The 21,825-nt window shown below is 34.4% G+C and overlaps 1 protein-coding gene and 1 long non-coding RNA gene across 2 annotated transcripts; one reads left to right on the top strand and one right to left on the bottom strand.

The window, feature by feature from the left end:
* The first annotated feature begins 602 nt into the window (after positions 1–602).
* On the top strand, positions 603–7,202 carry LOC133311077 (probable histidine kinase 1). Its single transcript, XM_061512088.1, has 12 exons — positions 603–1,331; positions 1,710–1,766; positions 1,976–2,203; positions 2,292–2,385; positions 2,488–2,694; positions 2,899–3,029; positions 3,296–3,345; positions 4,335–4,699; positions 4,844–4,947; positions 5,262–6,038; positions 6,666–6,830; positions 7,080–7,202. The coding sequence occupies exons 1-12, from the start codon at positions 603–605 to the stop codon at positions 7,200–7,202; spliced, it is 3,030 nt and encodes a 1,009-aa protein (XP_061368072.1).
* Positions 7,203–8,065: 863 nt separating this feature from the next.
* On the bottom strand, positions 8,066–9,058 carry LOC133311096 (uncharacterized). Its single transcript, XR_009751525.1, has 3 exons — positions 8,910–9,058; positions 8,538–8,802; positions 8,066–8,457 (listed from the first exon to the last, which is right to left on the bottom strand). It is a non-coding gene; the product is annotated as an uncharacterized LOC133311096 (long non-coding RNA).
* Positions 9,059–21,825: the final 12,767 nt, after the last annotated feature.

The following is a 21,825-nucleotide window of genomic DNA, read 5'->3' as shown; positions in this document are numbered from 1 at the left end:
TTGCTGAAGTTTGATTTGTTTTGTGACTGACCTCCAAAGCTCTCAAAGTTCTTTTTTCACTTCATTCCTGGCTATTCTGAATGTGCAGTGTAATTTTAGAAAATGGTTTCATGCACCAATTCATAATTTTGCCACATTCCACATTTCCTTTCTTTAGCTTGACATAATGATATCTAATCAGAAACCACTTTGTTTCGTCTCTTATGACTTTTTCCTTATACTTCTTTAGTTGTTTGGTTAAAGTTCTTGATCTTGGCTACTTTCACTGTACTACTTTTGATTTTATTTTATTTTTCTCCCTTTTTATTTCAATTCCACCTTTCTATTATTATATATTTCTTCCAATGTCGAAGTTCAGTGCCAAACTTATGAGAGACTCATCTTGGTCTAACAGATTGCAGCTGGCACTAGTGCTTTGGCTTCCTTCTTAGTGTTCTGGTTGACACTGTCTTTAATATATATTACACATAAAGCCAAGAGTTAAACTTGGACTAGCACTTCTTGAGAAGCAAGTGCAATAATGGCATTGAAGGGTGAACTAGTTGAGATCACAAGTTATATATTGTAGAAAAGAAAGTTGGATGTAATCAGAGTAGCTTTCAATGGTTTGTGAGATGGAAAGCGACTGTATTGAGGATATTATGGACATTGAAGTCCTCCCTTCAATGTGGCCTGAAGATATTGGAAGTGATGTTGGAAAACAGTTCAATATAGAAAAGCCTGGAATGGACCAAGATATGTTAGAGGAAGTCACAATCTTAGGGGAGCCAACTATAGCTGATTTCCAGCGTTTGATGGAGCTTACAAATTATACAGATAAAGGGTCTTCTCAGTTGGCGTATCTTATGAAACACTGGGAGTATAAGCAAGCCAATGCGGTGCGTCTTCTCAGAGAAGAACTTGACAACCTTAGCAAACAAAGGGAGGAAGTTGAGCTCAGGAAGTTGGAGATACTTGAAGACAATCGGTTTGAGGAGGAAAATTATGGGGGTGATAAACGCCCCGTTTCTATTTTAGATGAAGTTTACTATACATGGCAAGAAGTACAAGTTCCATTAAGGAAAAATGATGTTGTTGTTCAAAACAAGAGAGTTGAAATTGATGCTGAGTATGATACTGTTGTGTACTGGAAACAGCGTGCCCTTCATTTGGAAAGACAGTTGGAGGCAAGTGTCCAGAGAGAGCAGGTGCTTAAGGAAAAGTTGCAGGAAAGTATAAAGGACATTGAAAGGCAATCCTCACCTGTGGAAGAACTCTCCCAGATTCTGAAAAGAGCAGATAATTTCTTACACTTTATACTCCAAAATGCACCAGTTGTTATTGGCCATCAGGTATGTTACAGTGAGTATTGTGTTTATTTCTATATCTGAAATAACTTTATGGAAAAATCTTGGCTTATTATGGTATTAGAATTTATCTGAGATTATATTAGTTTTTCACTAGTCTTTGTACTTAAGGAGTTGAGACCTAGGAAGCATTAGTGGCTCTAAAATTGCGCTGGAGGATTAGGTGGTGTATAAAAGATGAAGCATAAGTATAGGAACTTGTTGCCAAATTGATAAAAATCTGCTATACTTTGGTATTAGATGACTTTGTTTTCCCCCAACACATGGCCTGCAATACTTAAAAACTATAACTCCTTTGTGTTTTCCATTATATCGAAAATTTCCATTCTGCAAAGGGCTGATTCTGTGATATTTTTCTTCCAGGACAAAGAGTTACGCTATCGCTTTATCTATAATCATTTTCCAAGTTTACAAGAGGAGGTAATGATTGCTTTTCATGCTCTTGTTGCAGGGTCATATGATTAAAGTTGCATTGTAGTTTTTTTTCTTTTTTTAATCAGAACCTGCACAAACCTCAGAAGAAACTTCTTCAAAAATTGAAGTTTCTTTCCTCTATTTTTACTTCTTTTGCAAAAGAGTTAAAGTACACTGTAATATCTTGACTCCTAAAACTCACTTGTCTTTTTCAGGACATCATAGGAAAAACGGATGTTGAAATTTTCACAGGATCTGGTGTCAAGGAATCTCAAGATTTTAAGAGAGAAGTAATGGAGAAAGGATTACCTGCAAAAAAGGAAATTACTTTTGAGACAGACTTATTTGGGTCAAAGACATTCTTGATATATGTAGAACCTGTATTTAGCAAGGCAGGGGAGACAATTGGAATAAATTATATGGGAATGGAAATAACAGATCAGGTAAATGTTATTTGGTTTTAACTTTTTAAGTGGTAGTTGCAATCTTGTGCTTGTAAAGAGGATATTTACATTTCTCAAGTAACCGCAGGTGAGGAAAAGAGAAAAAATGGCAAAGCTTAGGGAAGATATTGCAGTTCAGAAAGCCAAGGAAACAGAACTTAATAAAACCATTCACATTACAGGTTTAATCACTTGGCTAAATATTATTTATGAATTTTACTTTCAAGTTGCTTTGGTAGCAAGAAGGCTTATTCTTCTCCCCATCCTTCCCTATCTTTTAATAGAGGAGACTATGCGAGCAAAACAAATGCTGGCAACAATGTCTCATGAGATAAGATCTCCGCTATCTGGTGTTGTTAGCATGGCTGAAATTCTTTCTACCACAAAACTTGATAAGGAGCAAAGACAGCTCTTGGATGTCATGATATCTTCAGGAGATTTGGTTCTTCAGCTTATAAATGACATTCTTGATCTTTCCAAGGTTGAGTCAGGTTAGAAATCTCTACTGTACCATTGCTTGTTGTCAGTGATATCTGAACTTTGACAGTTATTCAAAGACTTAATTTTAATCATTCAGAGTGGAAACTTGGAAGTTGGTTATATTTAGTGAAGGCAAAAGTGCTTTTTAATTTTCTGACCTTAGGTGATCATTTAAATTTCTTCCCACCCCACAAACCCCCTTGTTCTTTGTGTAGGAGTTATGAAATTGGAAGCTACCAAATTCCGGCCAAGAGAGGTAGTAAAGCATGTACTCCAGACAGCTGCAGCATCACTGCAGAAAATGTTAACCTTAGAAGGAAATGTGGCAGATGATATACCTATTGAGGTAAGAACTTACGTAAAACACGTTCTTGCTTTTCTATCAAAGGTTTGTCATTATTGTTGAACCTAAATGCTGGACTACTTATATGATGTACCTCAGCTATAGTGATTCTTTTCGTAAGTCCTACGTGTTATTCTAGTAATTAACTGATAAATGCAAAGCATGATGAAGGATTCGGGTCCTGACCTGACTTTCAAATGCAAAGCATGATTTCACCTGATAAGTGATATAAGTACTTTACACTTCAAATGATTCTTGCATAATTGCAGGTCATTGGAGACGTTTTAAGGATTCGGCAGATTCTCACAAATTTAGTCAGGTACTAAGCTTTATGTGATTTGTAATCTCACAGTGTGCAATCATGGCTGTAGTTAACCGCTTCAAATGATCCCATTTAGATTTTCATGTACCGCATCCAATTTTCTCATTTTCATTTATTCTTTTAGATGAGTACTGTCTTCTATACTTGGCTGCACATTAGTGTTAGTCCATAGCTAGCTGGATAACTTTACCGCCACTTTAGTATACAGAAGTAGTACTTCTAGTAATGAATACCGCCCCTCTGGGAGGCTCCCTATTATATTAATGTATCTTGAAAAAGGTCATCAGATTCAGCACCATTATCCATTATTTAACACAAGAAGTTATTCGCCTTCTATTCTTGTGTACCATCTCTTTGGTTCAGTTTAACAGCTCTGGCCAATGGTCATATACCAAAAATGACACTGTTTTGTACTCCATAGTATGTCATTGGTTTTATATGGAATCTTCCGGTGTAAAGAAATAATTCAACCCAAAAGCTTAAGCTGTTGGGAGAGGCTATATTAATGGTTTTATATATCTCAACACGTCTCCTCACACGAGAGCCCACTGGACTTGACGGGTGAACGATGCACAAGCCCACCTACCTATGCGAAGAAAAAAATTCCACTAGAAAGAAAGTGGGAGGCAGTGAGGATCGAACCCGGTACACCGAGGCTTTGATACCATGTAAAGAACCAATTCAACCCAAAAGAATGAGGCTATATTAATAGTTTTATATATCTCAACATTCTGAATAGATAATTTTTTGCACATAATTTTTAATCTGTATTCTGAAATAGAATACAAGCACACTTTGATAGAATTAGCTTTAAAATCTCATGCATAGTTAGTGCTAGAGCTCAATATCCACTAACGGACAAGATGGTTTATCTAGACTAATGAATTTTTCTTTTATAATATTACTCTACTTGCTTCATGTACACAAAAGAATGCATTTCTGATTATCTGTTGCTCTACATTTATTATTTTCTAATATATTTGCAGCAATGCGGTCAAGTTTACACGTGAAGGAAAAGTTGGTATTAACCTTTACGTTGTTCCAGAACCATCTTTTGCCCAAGCAGAAGAAGGCCATCAAAACAGGATCGCTGACCAGTCAACTATTTTAGCAATTGGGGTGAAGGAAGAGAAACATCTATCAGCACCTCGAAGTAGCAGTGATCAAAATGCTCTTGATGGTAAAAAACACAATGGTCATCCCAGCCAAAATCACACATTTAATGATGAATGTAGATCTTCAGCTAAAAGTGAATGCTCAGTGAATGGAGATATTGAGGAGCAAACTCATTCAACTGAAACAACAGTGTGGATACGTTGTGATGTACATGACACAGGAATTGGAATACCAGGTGCATGATGACTTCATCTAGATTCTTAGAACTTGTTCTCTATCCTTCTGTTTGTTTTAGCATTAGTTATATTTTGTATACATATATAAGTTTGATTTTTCTCACAGAAAAGTACTTAATTCTTTCAATGTTATAATGTGACAGAAAAGGCTATACCTACTTTATTTAGAAGGTACATGCAAGTCAGTGCAGACCACGCTCGAAAGTATGGGGGAACAGGGTTAGGACTAGCAATATGCAAACAACTGGTAAACTTTTTATCCCCCCTTGTAAATTCTTAGCTAGGAACTTACCACAGAGACATGAAAAATGTTAATTTCAGTACTTATGGCAGGAAGTTCTTACCTAATAATTTCTTAAATTTCATTTATTTATTTTTGTAACTTGCCCAAACAGAAATGTCTTTTTGGCCTAAAAAATGATTACATTTTCACTTGTTTTCTTTCATAAAACATTGTATAGGCATGTCTGTCATTTCTCACTTGACCAACATTAACATGATTTTGTTTCTGTGACTAATTATAAGTTACCCCTTGTCAATATTTCCTTGCACTTGGAACAGGTTGAGTTAATGGGTGGTCGTCTAACAGTGTCTAGCAAAGAAAATTGTGGTTCTACTTTCACCTTCATACTTCCATACAAGGTTTCAACAGCTTGTGATAATTCTGATGACCCGGATGAGCTCTCAGATGTGGATGATAACGATGATGATACAACAGAGGGATTCTTCCAATTCCAACCACGCACTTTGGGCTCTCTTTTCTCTTCTAATGGATCTAGCAGGCCCCAGAATATGTTACCAGGCTACAGAAGCTCACATAAGTTTAATGGTTTTTCAGAGAATTCTTACTCATTCCCTTCTGGTAACATCAAATCTATAGGGATAAGTTCAGTTGAGGATGCATCCTCAGTTGTAGTTGATACTCCAGAGATTTCTGAATCAACAAGTTCATCTAGCCACAGACCAGAAACAAAACATGAAAGTTTAGTTAATAGAAGCAAACAGAATCAAGATAATTCACATGCAAGGTTACAGAATGGTAGTGCAGAATCTTCTCAACTTAATGAGGCAAGTAGAGGAATGACTGTAGCAACAAAATCAAGTGAATCCCAGACGAAAACAGACATAACTTCCCAATGTGTTATTAGCAGTAGCACATCATCAGAAGTAACCAAATCCACATTAAAGCCTAAGATTCTTCTTGTTGAAGATAACAAGATCAATGTCATGGTGACACAGTCAATGATGAAGCGGTTAGGTTATAGCATGGATGTTGTGAATAATGGAGCGGAAGCCGTACGTGCAGTTCAGCGCCACAACTATGAACTTATTCTGATGGTAATTTCTTGAACCTAAAAATTGTTTCTTGCTGCATAGAGCATGAATGATTATCCCGTTTTGTGTGATGTCTTATGAGGTAATGTTCCTTTATTTGCACCAACTTGTATCATTCATGTTATATTCCTTTTTCCTAAAATACACACGCTACATCTATTTCTTCACAATTATTGTTGAGATATATAAAATCATTAATGTAGCCTCACCCAACAGCTTAAGTTTTTGGGTTGAATTGGTTATTTACATGGTATCAGAGTCTCGGTGTACCGGGTTCGATCCTCTCCGCCCCTACTTTCTTTCTAGTGGAATTTCTACTTTCTTTCTAGTAGAATTTCTTTCTTCATACTGGTAGATGAGATTAATGTAGCCTCACCCAACAGCTTAAACTTTTGGGTTGAATTGTTTCTTAACAATTATGTTGCATACAAGTTATGTCATGCAAGCTTTTCTGCTTGGTACAGTTTTCCTAAGATTAATGATCACTTGTACTATGAGTTTGTTAGTGTGATAATTTGCGTACGGTTAGCTGAAGAAGTGAGTTAAAAATTGCAAGTAATGTTGCTTATTGATGTAAATGTTCACAATTATGCTTATTGGTAATCAATTGTTACTTGCACCACTTTACAGGATGTCTACATGCCAGTTATGAATGGTCTTCAAACAACAAAACTGATTCGGTCTTATGAGGAAACGGGCACTTGGGATGCTGCAAAAATAGCTGGAATTGAACAAAGTTTACCAGCTTCAGATGAATGTTCTGTACCACCTAAAAAGCGGATCCACATTATAGCGGTGAGTAGTTTTGAGAAGACTAGATAGAACTTTAACATGGTAACCTTTATACCTCTGTGCTAATTCAATTTGAGCCATAACTCAGCTTTTTTTCTGCTGAAAACAGATGCTAAACAATATTCTGGATGATTTGATTTCATCTTCAAAAAGTTTAGGAAGTAGTTTTAATATTGGATCGAATTACCTCTTCCATAAACACAATCTTTGAGGAGTAAATTATCATTTTCTTATTATCTCATATTAATGCAGATGACAGCAAACACATTGTCAGAGAGTTCTGAAGAATGCTTTGCAAATGGTATGGACTCGTTTGTGTCAAAACCTGTGACTTTCCAAAAATTGAAAGAGTGTCTTGAACAGTACCTGAGGTGATATCCATGTAAATTTCAACTTGTGTATAAAAGAATAAGAGCCTAGAATAAGAACCTAGGAAAGTTTTGTAACGAATGCATCATGCTCTCCTCTTCATCAGTGTCTACCTTAAATTGTATAGATCTACAGTATTCTTTGTCATCTCTTCAAATTTTTTAGTAGTACTGAAGGGAGTGCAGGAATCTCTGCAAAATAGCTTTTAGCTAGTAGGACTAATTGGAGCGTGAAATGTAGTGGTACAGAAGCCTTTCCTAATAGGTTTATATGTATTGGGAGCTTTGACAATTGGCACTACAAAGGAACTTTGCAAAGTGAAATCATGCCAGACACAAGGTAATCTCTTCCAAAGTTGATGGTAAATTTTACTTGCTGCTAGGTACAAATTATGTAGAGCTTGCTACTAAAACTAAAGGAGTGAACAAGGGTGTGCAAGAATTGATGTAAAGCAATTATTTAATGGGATATGGGAATTCATCCATTATTTGACTAGGATTTGGATCTCCAGCAGTATTGCATGAGGTGCACTTAGAGAAAGAAAGAAATAGAGCAGGTGCACATTGCAATACTGCAGGAGATATCCACATGATTCTAGACTTCAATAGTTATACCTGAGTGCACATCTGGATAATTTATGATCAATAAGCACATGAGCAGATTTGGAAACCACAACTTAATTCTATAAAATCAGCATCAATGCACTCATGAGTGTGTTGCAACTCAGCATCAAGAATAAAACGGCAATCCTCAAACATGGGAATGAATATAATAGAAAAAATATGTACAACTCAAGGTGTCAAATAGGTTCCATCATCAATAAAAGATTATATACTCTTGAGATATATAAAACCATTAATATAGCCTCACCCAACAGCTTAAGCTTTTAGGTTAAATTGGTTCTTTACATGGTATCAGAGCTTGAGTGACCACAAGATCACGGGTTCGATCCTCACCGCCCCCACTTTCTCTTGTGGAATGCTCTCGTGTGAGGGGGCGTGTTGAGATATATAAAACAATTAATACAGCCTCATCTAACAGCTTAAGCTTTTGGGTTGAATTGGTTCTTTACATATACATCAACAAAACAAAATATAATTGGGCCTATACTTCATGATGGGGTAAGCTTGTGGCTTCAATGCCCTCAACATCATCCTGAACCGTGTCGTAGTCTTCATTCTCAATATATTCTGATACCTTTCAACCACAAAATTCCATATGATGACCACATACCTAGCCATGTAGCTCTGGACTCTCTCCCCTGTGGAATTTAGCTCCTTAGATAAAACAAGAACAAAAGAGCTACAAATTTAGGAAGAAGAGAAAATGAGAAAATATTACTTTGTTCAAAGACCAATGTTGAGACGGAAAACCAAAAGATAGCGCTGACTTGATGTGATAGAGAACCTCTAAATTCTTAATTGACTTGGTGTATAAGAAGCCAAACCACAAAGCCAGTAAACACAAAGAAGCAACCAATTGTGAGCCAGAGTTCCCATGTCAAGGGCTTCAAGAAAATCCAAGTTTTGGTGAAGGGCAACGTGAAGTCCACATACAAGGACCTCTTAGCCATGATCGTTATATCTCCTACCACTGCATCAAATTCCTGTTCAGTATACCAATAATTCATATTAAACACAAATCAAATTCACTATAAGCTACATTGCAATATAACTTTTTATGAGTAAAGCACAAACTATCTATCAAACTAACTTTTTCTGATAAAGCTCCAAACCCTCCTCCACAACTCCTCTGCAATAGTACTTACAATCTATTCTTGATAATTTTCATTACTCCAAACAATTTTCCAATACAAAACACTTATAACTCATAATAACAGAATGAGAGAATATTGAATAAGATTTCATTGCTAAGTAATGAAGAAAATACAAAAGTTGTGAATAGAAGGTAAAACATCAGCTTATATACAAGCTGTGAATAAAGCAAGTAACTCAAAGACTAACCAAGGTAAAACAAGTAACTCTAAGAACTAACTATAGTAACTAACCGTCTAACTATAGTAACTAACTGTCTAAGTCATGAGAGCTAAGTAAGATCAGTTATTAGAATAACTAACTTAAGTCTAATTACATGAGAGTCTAATTTAAAAACTAATTACATTTAAATAATGAGGTATAATACATAATAATTTGTTTGACAAATAACTACTCCTGATAAGGACTTTCTTAATATTTTTCAATTAAAAAGAAAGTTACCTCATGTTGAAATTAGTTTTAATTATAAAAATAGTAAACTAGCAATAGTTATCCAAACAAGAATTTAAAATAAGCTCAACAATTTTCTTACCCCAAAAATCATCGTAGTAGTATATAACTGGGCTGAAGTAGTCTTAATGCTTGTTATAACGGATGAGTTCATAAGAAACATTGTACGGTAACGCCCCTGTTACCAACTTAACAACATCTATGCAGTGGCCATTGACTTTTGTCGTGTTTGTAGCTGGATCATGTTGCACAATCACCAATTCAGTTAGTCCATGTTTGTCTGCATGGAGAACTATGCCAACATTTACTTGGATCGTGGCATTTGGTTGGATGGCCAAGCAAGTACTAATTGAGGCGTGTAAGATGGAAAGGTAACCAAAAAGTTTGATTCAATTGGTTTTTTTAAATGGTATTAGAGCTCAGGTGTAATGGTTCGATCCTCATGACCCATATTTAATTAATAATTAATTAAATTTTATGGAATTTTTTAGCAAAAGTAGATGGATTTGTGCATTGTCCATCTTTTAAGCCCAATGGACTCTCATGCGAGAGGGCATTTTAGAGATATATATAAGGGTTCGCTTTTTCTGCAGTTACTGCAGATAAGTTATCTGCAGTAAGCCCAATACGACGTCGTTTTGGGGCAGAAATCATGGTGTTTTTGTAATTTTAATTTATTCCAGAGTTATAATAGTCTTTATATTTATGATTTTTTAAGATTTCAATACCAAAACGACGTCGTTTTGAAAATAAATGCAGATAATTTATCTGCATTAACTTCAGAAACATTTTTCCCTGTATATAATCATTAAACTTTTGGATTGAATTGGTTCTTTACATGATATCAAAGCCATAGTGTCATTGGTTCGATCTTCACCGCCTCCCATTTAATTAAAAATTAATTAAGTATTGTGAAGTTTCTTAGCACAGGTATGTGGGCGGGCTTGTGCATTGTCCATAGCCTCACCCAACTGCTTAAGTTTTTGGGTTTTTTTTATCTCTTTTTTTAGTTCCATAAATCCCCCCCAAGATATTCATGGATCAAGCCACGTAGCACAATTTCAATCATCCATGTCCCTTAATGTAACGTCCGGCCGCTTCAAGAATCAATGACTAACCTCACATATTAACACGTGACTTTTCGGTGTGCTTTTTCCTCACTCGCACACTTCTCGGGAAAACTTCCCAGGAGGTCACCCATCCTAGAATTGCCCCAAGTCAATAACGCTTAACTATGGAAGTTCTACCGTTCCGAGCTACCGAAAAGTAGATGCATCTTGTTAGTATAGGTAGTACCAATTAATTCTTATAAGCTACCCAAACTGTGTAGTTTCATACCTACACAGTCTTTGAAATCCCTCTCTTTCGGGTGTTGATTCGATTCATTCATGCATGTAACCCCCGCTGGAAGCCTGTCAGGAGCCGCTCTTTGTTCATGCTCATTCGCACCGGCGATCACTCTCCGCCCTCATCGACGCTTATGATGTTACACTTAACCCTTCCTATAAATACCTCCCTCCCTCATTCTCCCACTCACTTATTGGCTATTTGACCATTCAGGGGTGTCTGAATAGTTTATTTCTAAGTTTATACGCATTTTGAATTATTTTTCGATGAGGGGTGTTCAGTTCTCTCCCTTGCCTCCATGGAATTACTTTTATTTTTATTTTTTTAATGAGTTTTGCGAATCCCTTCATTGGAAACTCATTAATTTTTTTATCTCCTTTTTTGAGTTTCTTGAACCCTTCAGAACTTATAGACACTAAAGCACGGACACGCTGATCCGAAAAAATTTTATGTGTCTGACACGGACACGCTCCGACACGCGTCCGACACGTGGTTAACATTTGGGGACATGCGGTCAATTCTTGACACGTTTTTCGGACATGCGGTCAACTCTTTCGGACACGCGGTCAACGCTAGGACACGCTCGGACACGTTTTTTTTTTTTAATCTTAATTTTATTTTGTTAACTAAATATAAAATAAATAATTTATAAATTAATTTTTTTCTGTTATGAAATTTGACATGAAAAATTAACAAAGTACGAAAAATTATTTACATTTATATTTATATTTATGTTATGAAATTTGAATATTTGATTGGTTATATGAGTTATTATGGACTCTTATATGTATTAAATATAAATTATATTATATATATTAAAATTTTTATTTAATATCAAAACGTGTCCCAACGTGTCCAAATATGAAATTTTTTAGAATTAACGTGCCGGCGTGTCGTGTCCCGTGTCCGTGTCCGTGCATCATAGCTTATAGATCAGACCATGTGATGTGATTCCAGTCATCCAGGTCCCGCAACCCTTCTTATAGATACCCCACTCCTCTCATTCTCCCACTCACTCATTTCCTATAGTATTTAATTAAAATTTAATCACAATTATTCAGTAATTACAATAATTAATAAATATTAATCATCGTTAAAATCCCTAAATTACACTATGAACGTACTAAAAACTAATTAATAATCATTAAGTACTATGTAAAATCTCTAAACACAATTAATCACATGTAACATCCGGGCACTGATGAGGGCAGGAAGTGATTGTCAGTGCGAGAGGGCACATATAAGAAGCGATTCTTGGCAGGCTTCCAGCGGGGGTTACATTCCCCTCCAAAAAATAATTAGAGTTGGATTTACTCAAAAAAAAAAAATTGCCTTTCATGATATCGAAGACTCTGCATCTCTTAACAAAGTGAAAAAATATAATTCACTTATTTACATTTATTTTTAGGTTTCACTTTTTCTGCAGTTACTGCAGATAAGTTATCTGCAGTAAGCTCAATACGACGTCGTTTTGGGACGGAAATTATGGTGTTTTTGTAATTTTAATTTGGAAAAAATGTTTCTGCAGTTACTGCAGATAAGTTATCTGTATTTTTTTCAAAACAACGTCGTTTTGGTATTGAAATCTTAAAAAATTATAAATATAAAGATTTTTATAATCTTGAAATGAATTAAAATTACAAAATCTGTAACATCCCGGGCGCTGATGAGGGCAGGAAGTGATCGCCGGTACGAAAGGGCATGGACAAGGAGCGACTCCTAGCAGGCTTCCAGCGACGGGGTACATGAATGAATCAAATCAACACCCGAAAGAGAGAGATTCCAAAGACTGTGCTGGTATGGGACGGTACAGTTGAAAATAACTTATAAGAATTAATTGGTACTACCTATACTAACAAGATGCATCTACTTTTCGATAGCCCGGAACGGAAGAACTCCATAGTTAAGCGTGCTTGACTTGGGGTAATTTTGGGATGGATTACCTCCTGAGAAGTTTTTCTGGGAAGTGTGCGAGTGAGGACAAAGCACGCTGAACAGTCTCGTGTTAGTGTGTGGGGACAGTCGTTGATCCTTGCAAGTTGCCAAGCGTTACAAGTGGTATCAAAGCAGGGCCTCTCCTCGAACTCCATAGTTAAGCGTGCTTGACTTGGGGCAATTATGGTATGGGTGATCTCCTGGAAAAATTTCCCGGGAAGTGTGCGAGTGAGGACAAAGCACGCTGAAAAGTCTTGTGTTAGTGTGTGAGGACAGTCGTTGATCCTTGCAAGTTGCCAAGCGTTACAAAAACACCAAGATTTTCGCCCCAAAACGACGTCGTATTAGGCTTACTGTAGAAAAAGTGAGCCCTTTCAATTTATTTCAGGGTTATAATAGTCTTTATATTTATAATTTTTTAAGATTTCAATATCAAAACGACGTTATTTTGGAAATAAATGCAGGTAACTTATCTATATTAACTGCAAAAATATTTTTTTCTTATTTTTTTTAATGCCATTTGAATTTAAAAGAATACCTACTTTCGTAGCATGAAAGAGATGCTCCCCTATAATTAAAGGGAAATATAAGAATCATGTTGCAGGAATGGCACTGTTCATTCCTGCAACAAGGATACGGCGTCGTATCCTAAGGATACGGCGTCGTATCCTGACTTTGGTCTGACTTTTTTTTTTTAAGCGTGGGACCCACACTTGATTTGTGTGTGTAGGAAAGTGCTCGTCATGTCAAATGACAAAAAGGAACCCATAATTAAATTCACTTAAGACGCCACGGGTTTAGATAATAACTTTCTCTGATAGCAATATAACAGAAGGATGATACCCGTTCCTAGAGATTTAAAATTGAGGAATTAAAACCAAAAAAAAATAAATAGCTATACATACTTAATAGAGATTCAAAACATAATTAAACATTTATGGAATAATTATAAACCTTCCAAGTCAATTTTACTGCTAGTATAATCCTATAATTACTAAAAGAAGAAAGTATTTGATATTTTTATATTCTCAAGATAATAAATGAATATACTTTTTCATTTAATTCATTTTTTTATTAAGAATTGGTATCATGAATATTATGAGGATGTTTTATAATAGATTTTTCCATGTAAGTTTTTCATATGATAAGGTTATATGGAAAATCATATAGATATAAACACACTAAATAGGTAGGGACTTGTTAAAATTTGTGGAAACTTAGTTAAGATATTTATATTTACCTTTATTTTTTTAATATTAACCAATATCTAATAAACCCGACTAATCCTGTTTTGGGTTTATGTATCCTCAATATCACCCCAAAAATGGCCACTCTCAAGATAGGAATCTCTTTCTTTACATAACCTTATTATGTAGAAAATTCACATGATAGGAACCATACTTAATTCTTATTGCAAGAGGAAGCTTCATGGAAAAGGATGACTAGCAAACAAATGCGCTATTGTTTCAAGTCACGTCCGAGGATATATTTTTCGCTTTCATAAGCCCAGTTGTTACCGACCTTAATTTGTGCTCTGATCCTAACTGCATTGAAAGCATATTGTTCAAAATTTACAATACAATAAGAGATTCATGGATCCTTATTTAATTACACGCAATATTGTTTATGGCCAGAAGATATGAGAAGAAAATTAATTCTCTAACGCATCTATACTATACTTGATATATAGTTGCATCTGACCAGACGCCTAAAGAAATTCCTAATAGATACGACGTTTCAATGAATAGGTGGGGTACTTTAGTTTGAAGATGAATACATCTTAGCTGATAACGTAGCATGCTTTCGAATTGAACATTTTGAGAGGCATCATGAGATGCCAAATTAAAGCAATTAAAAGTTGGAAAGCTTACACTTATTGAAACAAAGGAAATGAAGAGAAATAAATATGTAGCTGTAAAAAGATAAGATACGCTGGACCATGTGAGATTTTGAAAAAGCTTTGTTTTGTTCTGATGGCAATTGCTCAGCGGGAATTATGGAGAAGAGGGACACAAGCAGAATATAGGATCAATCAGGTGCATTTCTTAGTGGATTCATGTACTCATGATAACAGTTTACTTAAATTAACTACCGTGCAGCATGCGCAGCCAAAAGATTCGTGAAAATAAAAAATAAACCGTTTCTTATTCAATTTACATCCAACAACTCATACAATTGATTAATCAAACTCATTCGATGCAAGTTAATTTGTAAAGAATCAATTCAATACCAAAAAACTTAAGTTATTAAGCAAAAGTCTTCTTAATGATTTTTCATATTTCTTTATCACATTCTTTCACACAAGAGCCAAATGAGAAAGAATGGACAATGCATCAAACTCGTACTATAAAAAACTTCATAATATTTAATTATTATTTATTTTTAATAGAATCGAGGGTGCTGATAATCGAACTCACGACCATTTAGGGTGCGCATGACAACCTTCCCGGAATCATTTTTTTTTTTAATTTCTGTTCCCGGGAACAGAAATGAATAGAAAACTCGTTTGGTAAAATCGGTTTATTTTTTTGTTTCCGGGATGAACTAGATTAATTTTTGTGCTGGGGAACAGAAAAAAGAATCAGAAAATTTCTGTTTTTTTTGTTCCCGGGCACAAAATGAGAAATACTTATCTCTCTTAATCACTCTCCATCTTTACCATCATCACAACCACCTCCATCATCCCAACACTACCACCGCCACCATCGTCGTGCCGCCGTTGTACCACTAGTGTTGTCGTGACCACCCCCCCCCCCACCACGATGCTACCGCCACCATCACCACCACCTCCACCATCACTACCACCATGCCACCATCATCACCACCACAACTACCACCGCTGCAACCACCACCACTATCACCGTCACCACCACCATCACCACTACCGCCATCAACTACCACCACCATCATCGCAACCACTGCCACCATCGCCATCACCACGCCACTGCCACCACCACTACCACCACCACCACAACGCCACCGCTAACATCACCACCACTGTCGCCAACCATCACTATCATTGCTGCAGCCACCACCGACAACGCCGCCGCCACCAACCATCACCACCACCACCATCGCCACCATCACCACCACCACCGCCACCATCACCACCACCACCACCACCACTATCACCTACCACTACCACCACCGCCGCAGCCACTACCATCATAACCACCACTATCACCTCCATGATGCCATCATAACCACCACCACCAACCACCATCCCTACCACCATTGTCGCAGCCACTGCCGTCACCTCCACCACCGCCGCCGCCATCGCCGCAGCCACTGCCGTCACAACCACCACCACTATCAAACACCATGTCATTACCGCCGCCACCACCACCACCACCATGCCACCCTCCGCCGTCACCACCACCACAACCACACCATATGGAAAGGAAAGTGATGATCGAATTTTTTTATATTTAATAGGAATTATTTTTTATTATATTATTTGTTATGTTATCAAATGCAATTCTCATTCTGGAAATAAAAATAGAACATGTTATCAAACATATTTTTTTTCTCAGAAACTGTTCCAAGGAACATAAATAGAAAAGAATTGTTTCTTTTCAGAAACAGTGCTAGGGAATAGAATGGTTGTCATGCACACCCTTAGTTATAGAAGCTTTGATATTATATAAAATACCAAATTTTAACCCAAAAGATTAAGTTATTATATAAATATCTTTTTTATGGTTTTTTATATTTCTCTAACAAATTCAAACGTGCATTTTAACATTTATATACACTACAGTGGAGACCTGATAGACATATGGAATTGTTACGTAAATTTTGGAAGAAAAAAAAAGATAAAGGAAAACATTGTTATGTAATACACCGACATATTCCAACATGTTTCGACACGCGTCTGACACACGGTCAATATTTTGGGACACGCTGTCAGCTCTAACACGTTCCGGCACGCTGACAACATTTTTCTACACACGGTCATTTTTTTGCAGATCCAAATTTTATTTTATCTTATCTTTTTAACTAAAAATAAAAAATTAATTTATAAATCAAATATTTTCTATTATAGAATTTGACATGAGAAATTAATAAGGCATGAAAAATTATAATTGCTTTATTTTTATGTTATGGAATTTGAATATTTGATTGATTATATGACTTATGAGATATATATTAAAAAGGGGAATGATTCATTTACAAACTTTTTTTATAAATTACACTAAGTATGACCGGTCATACACTCTTGATTGAAGTATGACCAGTCATACTTAGTGTAGTTTGTAAGAGTTTGTAAATATAACCTTTTTTATTAAAAATGTTATTTAATATCAAAATATGTCTTAACGTGTCGTAATTTAACATTTTTTAAAATTAACATATCAAAATATCGTGCCGTGTCATATCTCGTATCCTGTATGGTTAGAACGTAAATTACAGGAGTAAGATTCTTTTACTCCGATAAATTGATTATAGATTCGGCCTACGCAGCTACCTTGGTTAGCCCCAAGTATTTATCAATCCATCTGAAAATACATGAGCCAAAACTGAACTTGAAGTGCCAGCTTCCTTATCCGTAACTATGTGGGGGAGGCATATATAAATCAAAGAAAAGGATGACTTTTTCGGTGCAAAAAGAATATGATTTTTAATTAGTGAAGTTCTACGTCACACACCCATCAATGTTGGGGATCGGACTAGTACTCTATGCATCTCTCTTGTCACTTTTCTTCGGTTGCAATTACAACAAAAGATTCCAACACCAAATGTCTGAGAAATTATAATTTCTTATATTACTTTCTACGCTAACTCCTAATTAAAACACTATAAATAAATCTCCCCCAGGACTAGTGCTCTATCCACTTTTGATGAGGGTGTTAATAACATCTAGTTATAAATATCTAAACATCATTATAATAGGAAATATTATAGTGGTTAAATGAGGTCGCGAACACTTGTTTATGCTCCAAATATAACACTATTGTTAATCACGATATGTTAATGATTGAGGGCGTGAATAGAAATAAAGGCACTGACGTTTGAGCCACTATAACAACAACTTTGTTTCTTTAAATAGCAAATCAAATTAAAGTACCTTATGAGGGCAAAACGACCCTTCTAATGTAATTTGAAGAAATAATTATTGGATTAATGTGATTTTGAAACTTTTTACCGAAATAATACTGTCAAATTCGTTTGGAGGTGACATAACCGGTTATATATATACTAGGGGTGGTAGCATATAATGTCCCTAACGAGTTTAATAGAATCCATCACGTGGCATGATTTGGCTGTCCAATTCGAAAAATTGCGTCAAATAAATAAAAAATATTTATATGGTGATATATATTATGATTCAATTAATTTAACGTTAATTTTTAATTTAATAGATAGATATGTTAATAGGAAGATTACACGTATAGTGGTTAATGCATGATTAAGAGCATAATCTATTAAAATAGTTAAATGAAATAGAGATTCACATATTGATTATCCGATTAGGAAGTAAACATATAATAAGTGGCTGAGTACAAAATAAAAGTATAGGATCTGATAGTTTATCAGGGGCGAGCTAGTAGGAATAAAAGCGAAGACCCTTAGAAATTAGAACAATCAAATTTAGAGAGCATTTCAACGCTTTTAGGGAATGGGTAGAGAATATATATATATATATATATATATATATATATATTGACGTAATAAAGCAAATAAAATGAAGCATCGAAGTGGACATCAAATGATGCTAATGGCTAAAGGTGGTTCCTATTTTGATCCGAAAGTCTTAATGTTCCGGTTCTTTGCTATATAAAGGAGTCTAATCAATCAAGGTAGATAGAATACGGAACGTCACAAGGAGATAAAGAATATTTTAACCTTCATAATAACAAAAATATCAACATTTTGAGGTCAGTTATTGGGGACACTAACCAATTTAATACAACTTAAATCCATGATTAAAGATGACCAGGTGCCAATATGCTGAGAAGACATCAAATCTATTATGTATTTAAGAAAGATTATGTTCTTTACGAATAAGAAGAGCAAATTTGCTATTGCAAGACGTTGACATTAAGTTGAGGAGAAAAAGAGAAAATCAGCAGCAATCCAATTGGAAAATTGAATAAGATTTAAGAAAGATAAAATGCACTATGCGGATGAGAGTGTGTGCTCTTAAGACGTAAGACTATTCGATGAGGAATTTAATCTTATTCCCGAGTAAGTTGGCTTGCATGCAGATACCCTTAACCTAAAAGATGATATGAAAAAAAAAAAAAAGATGATATGAAAGATTGTGAGAGAAGAGCAATACACTACAGTTTTTAAGAAAATTTTATTAAAATTATTTATTAAAGAAATATAATTTGATTACTTTAATATTCATTTTTATCGTGTAGGCTCCACAAATATAATATAGCATTTCCATATCATGATAAATGTCACTTTGACAAATAAATTCTAAGCTATATTATTTTAATAATTTTTTTAACATTATACTACATGTATAAAAAACAATTAGTCAAAAAAATTGAAAAATAGATAATAAATATGATATCAAATGCATGGGAATTTAACTTTAGGATAAATATTCATTTTAATTCCAAAAAATGTATTTAATATTACATAAATCTTTTATTTATAAATACATCACATTAACCCTGACTCAACAATGTCAAGTTGGTAATTTAATATTATATTTTAATTTTGCTAACAAAATCATCTTTAAAATGATATTAAATTAATTTTAAAAATGAATTATCACTATAAAAATTATATAAGCATATGTATGTGAAGAATCAAAATAGATATTTATTATTAAATTCTTAAACTGACGTGGATGCTAAGTAATTAAAAAAGAAAACTAATCAAACTGCTGGTTGTACATGTAAGCAGAAAAGAAGCCTATAGCAAAATAAATAAACATTAAAGAAGAAACTCTTGATAATATATTGAAAGATTAAGTGTGTGTACTTTTAAATAACACAAATTATTTCCTTTTAATTTTTAAGTTATGTACTACGGGTAGTATATAGTTATAATATAAAAAATTACTTTTTTTTCTGTCTCCACGTCAGCTGAAATGATTGGAGAGAAAAAAAAGTAATTTTTCATATTATAACTATTTACTACCTATAATTCATAGTGTTAAAAATTAAAAGGATACAACTTGTGTCCTTTAAAAGGACAAATATTTTTTCATATATTGAAACTTAAAAGAAACATAGAAATTTGTGCAAATGTAAATAATGAACACTTCTTCTCTCTAATTAGAATAGTGGTAGGATATTCTTACTATCAAATATTTTAACTATCAATCTACTATCACTCTAATATAATTATATATGTACTCCAGAAAGTACCTTAAAAACTATTTTTTTCACTCTCTTCATAAACTTTTTAGATATTAATAGAAAAAATATCCTACCTCATTACAATATACTTGTGATCTTACCAAATGATGGTAGCTCAGTTGGCGCATGGGAGCTAAGCAAATGGGGGTGATGACATGTGTTCGAATCTCCCCAGTACCATCTTTAAGAGGGGTTTAAAGCCTTAATCCTGAACCCGCCCCGAATCAAATTAGTTGCGAAGCAATGAACCGATTGGAATATTTTAAAAAAAATATATACTTGTGATCTTTTAAAACCCCCCCTTTCCAATATATCTCATGGAAAATACCACTAAGCTATTCCATAATAATGATGCGTGGCCTTTGAGTTTATGCAATAGCCATTATGCTTAACCACGCACGATAACAAAAAAAAACCTTTTTTTTTATGTAAATCCTTGTACGGGATTACACAAAACAATATGTTTTGTATAATATGCTATGAAAGTCAAAGAAGCTAGCATCCAACATTTCCTACACATATGAGTGATCCGCACATTGGTAGAGCTATGATGGGATTTCCCACAAATTTATGAAAATCTTTTTCTAAAATTTTATTTAGATATAAGAAAAAGGTAATGAAATAACTCGTTTTTATTATTCTTTATAGTTTATATATATATATATATATATGACTTATCATTTCTTAAGTTGCTTGAGATAACTTTATTTTCGACTATTAAATCATAATCATACAAAAATGGATCAATTGTGATAAAAGAAAAGAGAGAAAATGAGAATCATAACTATTCAAAGATGAATTAATTAATATAAAAAAATAAATAAATAAAACTACATAATTTTAGACTGACCGAAGATAATTCATAATGAAAAGAAAAGAAAAAGTGGTGGCTAATTGCTTTTAATTAAAAATTACCTCGTTACTCTCAAACAAAGAGTGACGAATGAACAGCTATTGGGTTCACTGTGCTTAATAATAAGACGAAGATCAATGGAGATAAAGACCCTCAATTTTATCCATAAAGAGACTCAAAAGATCACATCTGAAACCAAAATGATGTTACAAAAGGAAAAGCCGCAATAGCTTTGTCTCTAATTTGGTCACATTGCTTATTCTCTTTTATCCCAAGTTGATCATCATTGTGGTTGCTTTCACTATATACATCCAGTCATGCTGCATAGTGCGCATTCACTATAGCCTTGGATTACGACCCAAGAACCAAGGTGGCTCGATCTCCAAAAATAGACAAGTTTTTTCCCCTTTATTTCCTTTTTTTTTTTTCAAAATATCTAAAAATATTACATCATCCCACAAGAAACATTCCTTCCTCGGTGCATTGATAGTAATCGTGGAGGATGTCAAAGAACATTACTATGATCTCATTCATGCTTGTGCATTATATTCAAAAAGAAAAAGAAGTATGATTACACATTATTATAACTCTTTTAATCAAGGGAATTTTTTATTTTTGGTGAAAATTAAGGGGATATTTTTTGAACTATTGGTTGCTGGTTTACTCCATAGGTCTTCTTTAGATAATTAGACTCACGTTCTTTAGAAGTAGAGGTAATTACTTTCATTTTTTTTAAACAAAAAATTACACTTTTTTTTATTTGTAATCACATAAAAATTCTTATTAAAAAGTTATAAAACAACAAAGATAAATATAATTATATAAACAAATAAATAAAAATATAATTAATGTTAAAGTGGTGAGAGGGAAAAGTCAATCTAATTATTCCTTAATTATCTTATTGATCCAGAGTAAATTGTCTCCTAGTGACATCATCATGTCTCTCT

This window comes from Gastrolobium bilobum, unplaced genomic scaffold (assembly GCF_033153095.1).
Source record: "Gastrolobium bilobum isolate Gb01-03AN ecotype WA unplaced genomic scaffold, APGP_CSIRO_Gbil_v1 utg6878, whole genome shotgun sequence".
Classification (NCBI taxonomy): Eukaryota; Viridiplantae; Streptophyta; class Magnoliopsida; order Fabales; family Fabaceae; genus Gastrolobium; species Gastrolobium bilobum.
The sequence above is the reverse complement of the archived record's forward strand: the minus strand, read 5'-3'. Positions and strand labels throughout refer to the sequence as shown.

Excerpts from the sequence above, each read along its gene's own strand:
- LOC133311077 (XM_061512088.1), top strand. The coding sequence starts at position 603 with ATGGTTTGTGAGATGGAAAGCGACTGTATTGAGGATATTATGGACATT. Across the intron at positions 1,767-1,975 it reads TTCCAAGTTTACAAGAGGAG|GACATCATAGGAAAAACGGA; the intron begins GTAATGATTGCT and ends TGTCTTTTTCAG. Across the intron at positions 2,695-2,898 it reads TCTTTCCAAGGTTGAGTCAG|GAGTTATGAAATTGGAAGCT; the intron begins GTTAGAAATCTC and ends TTCTTTGTGTAG.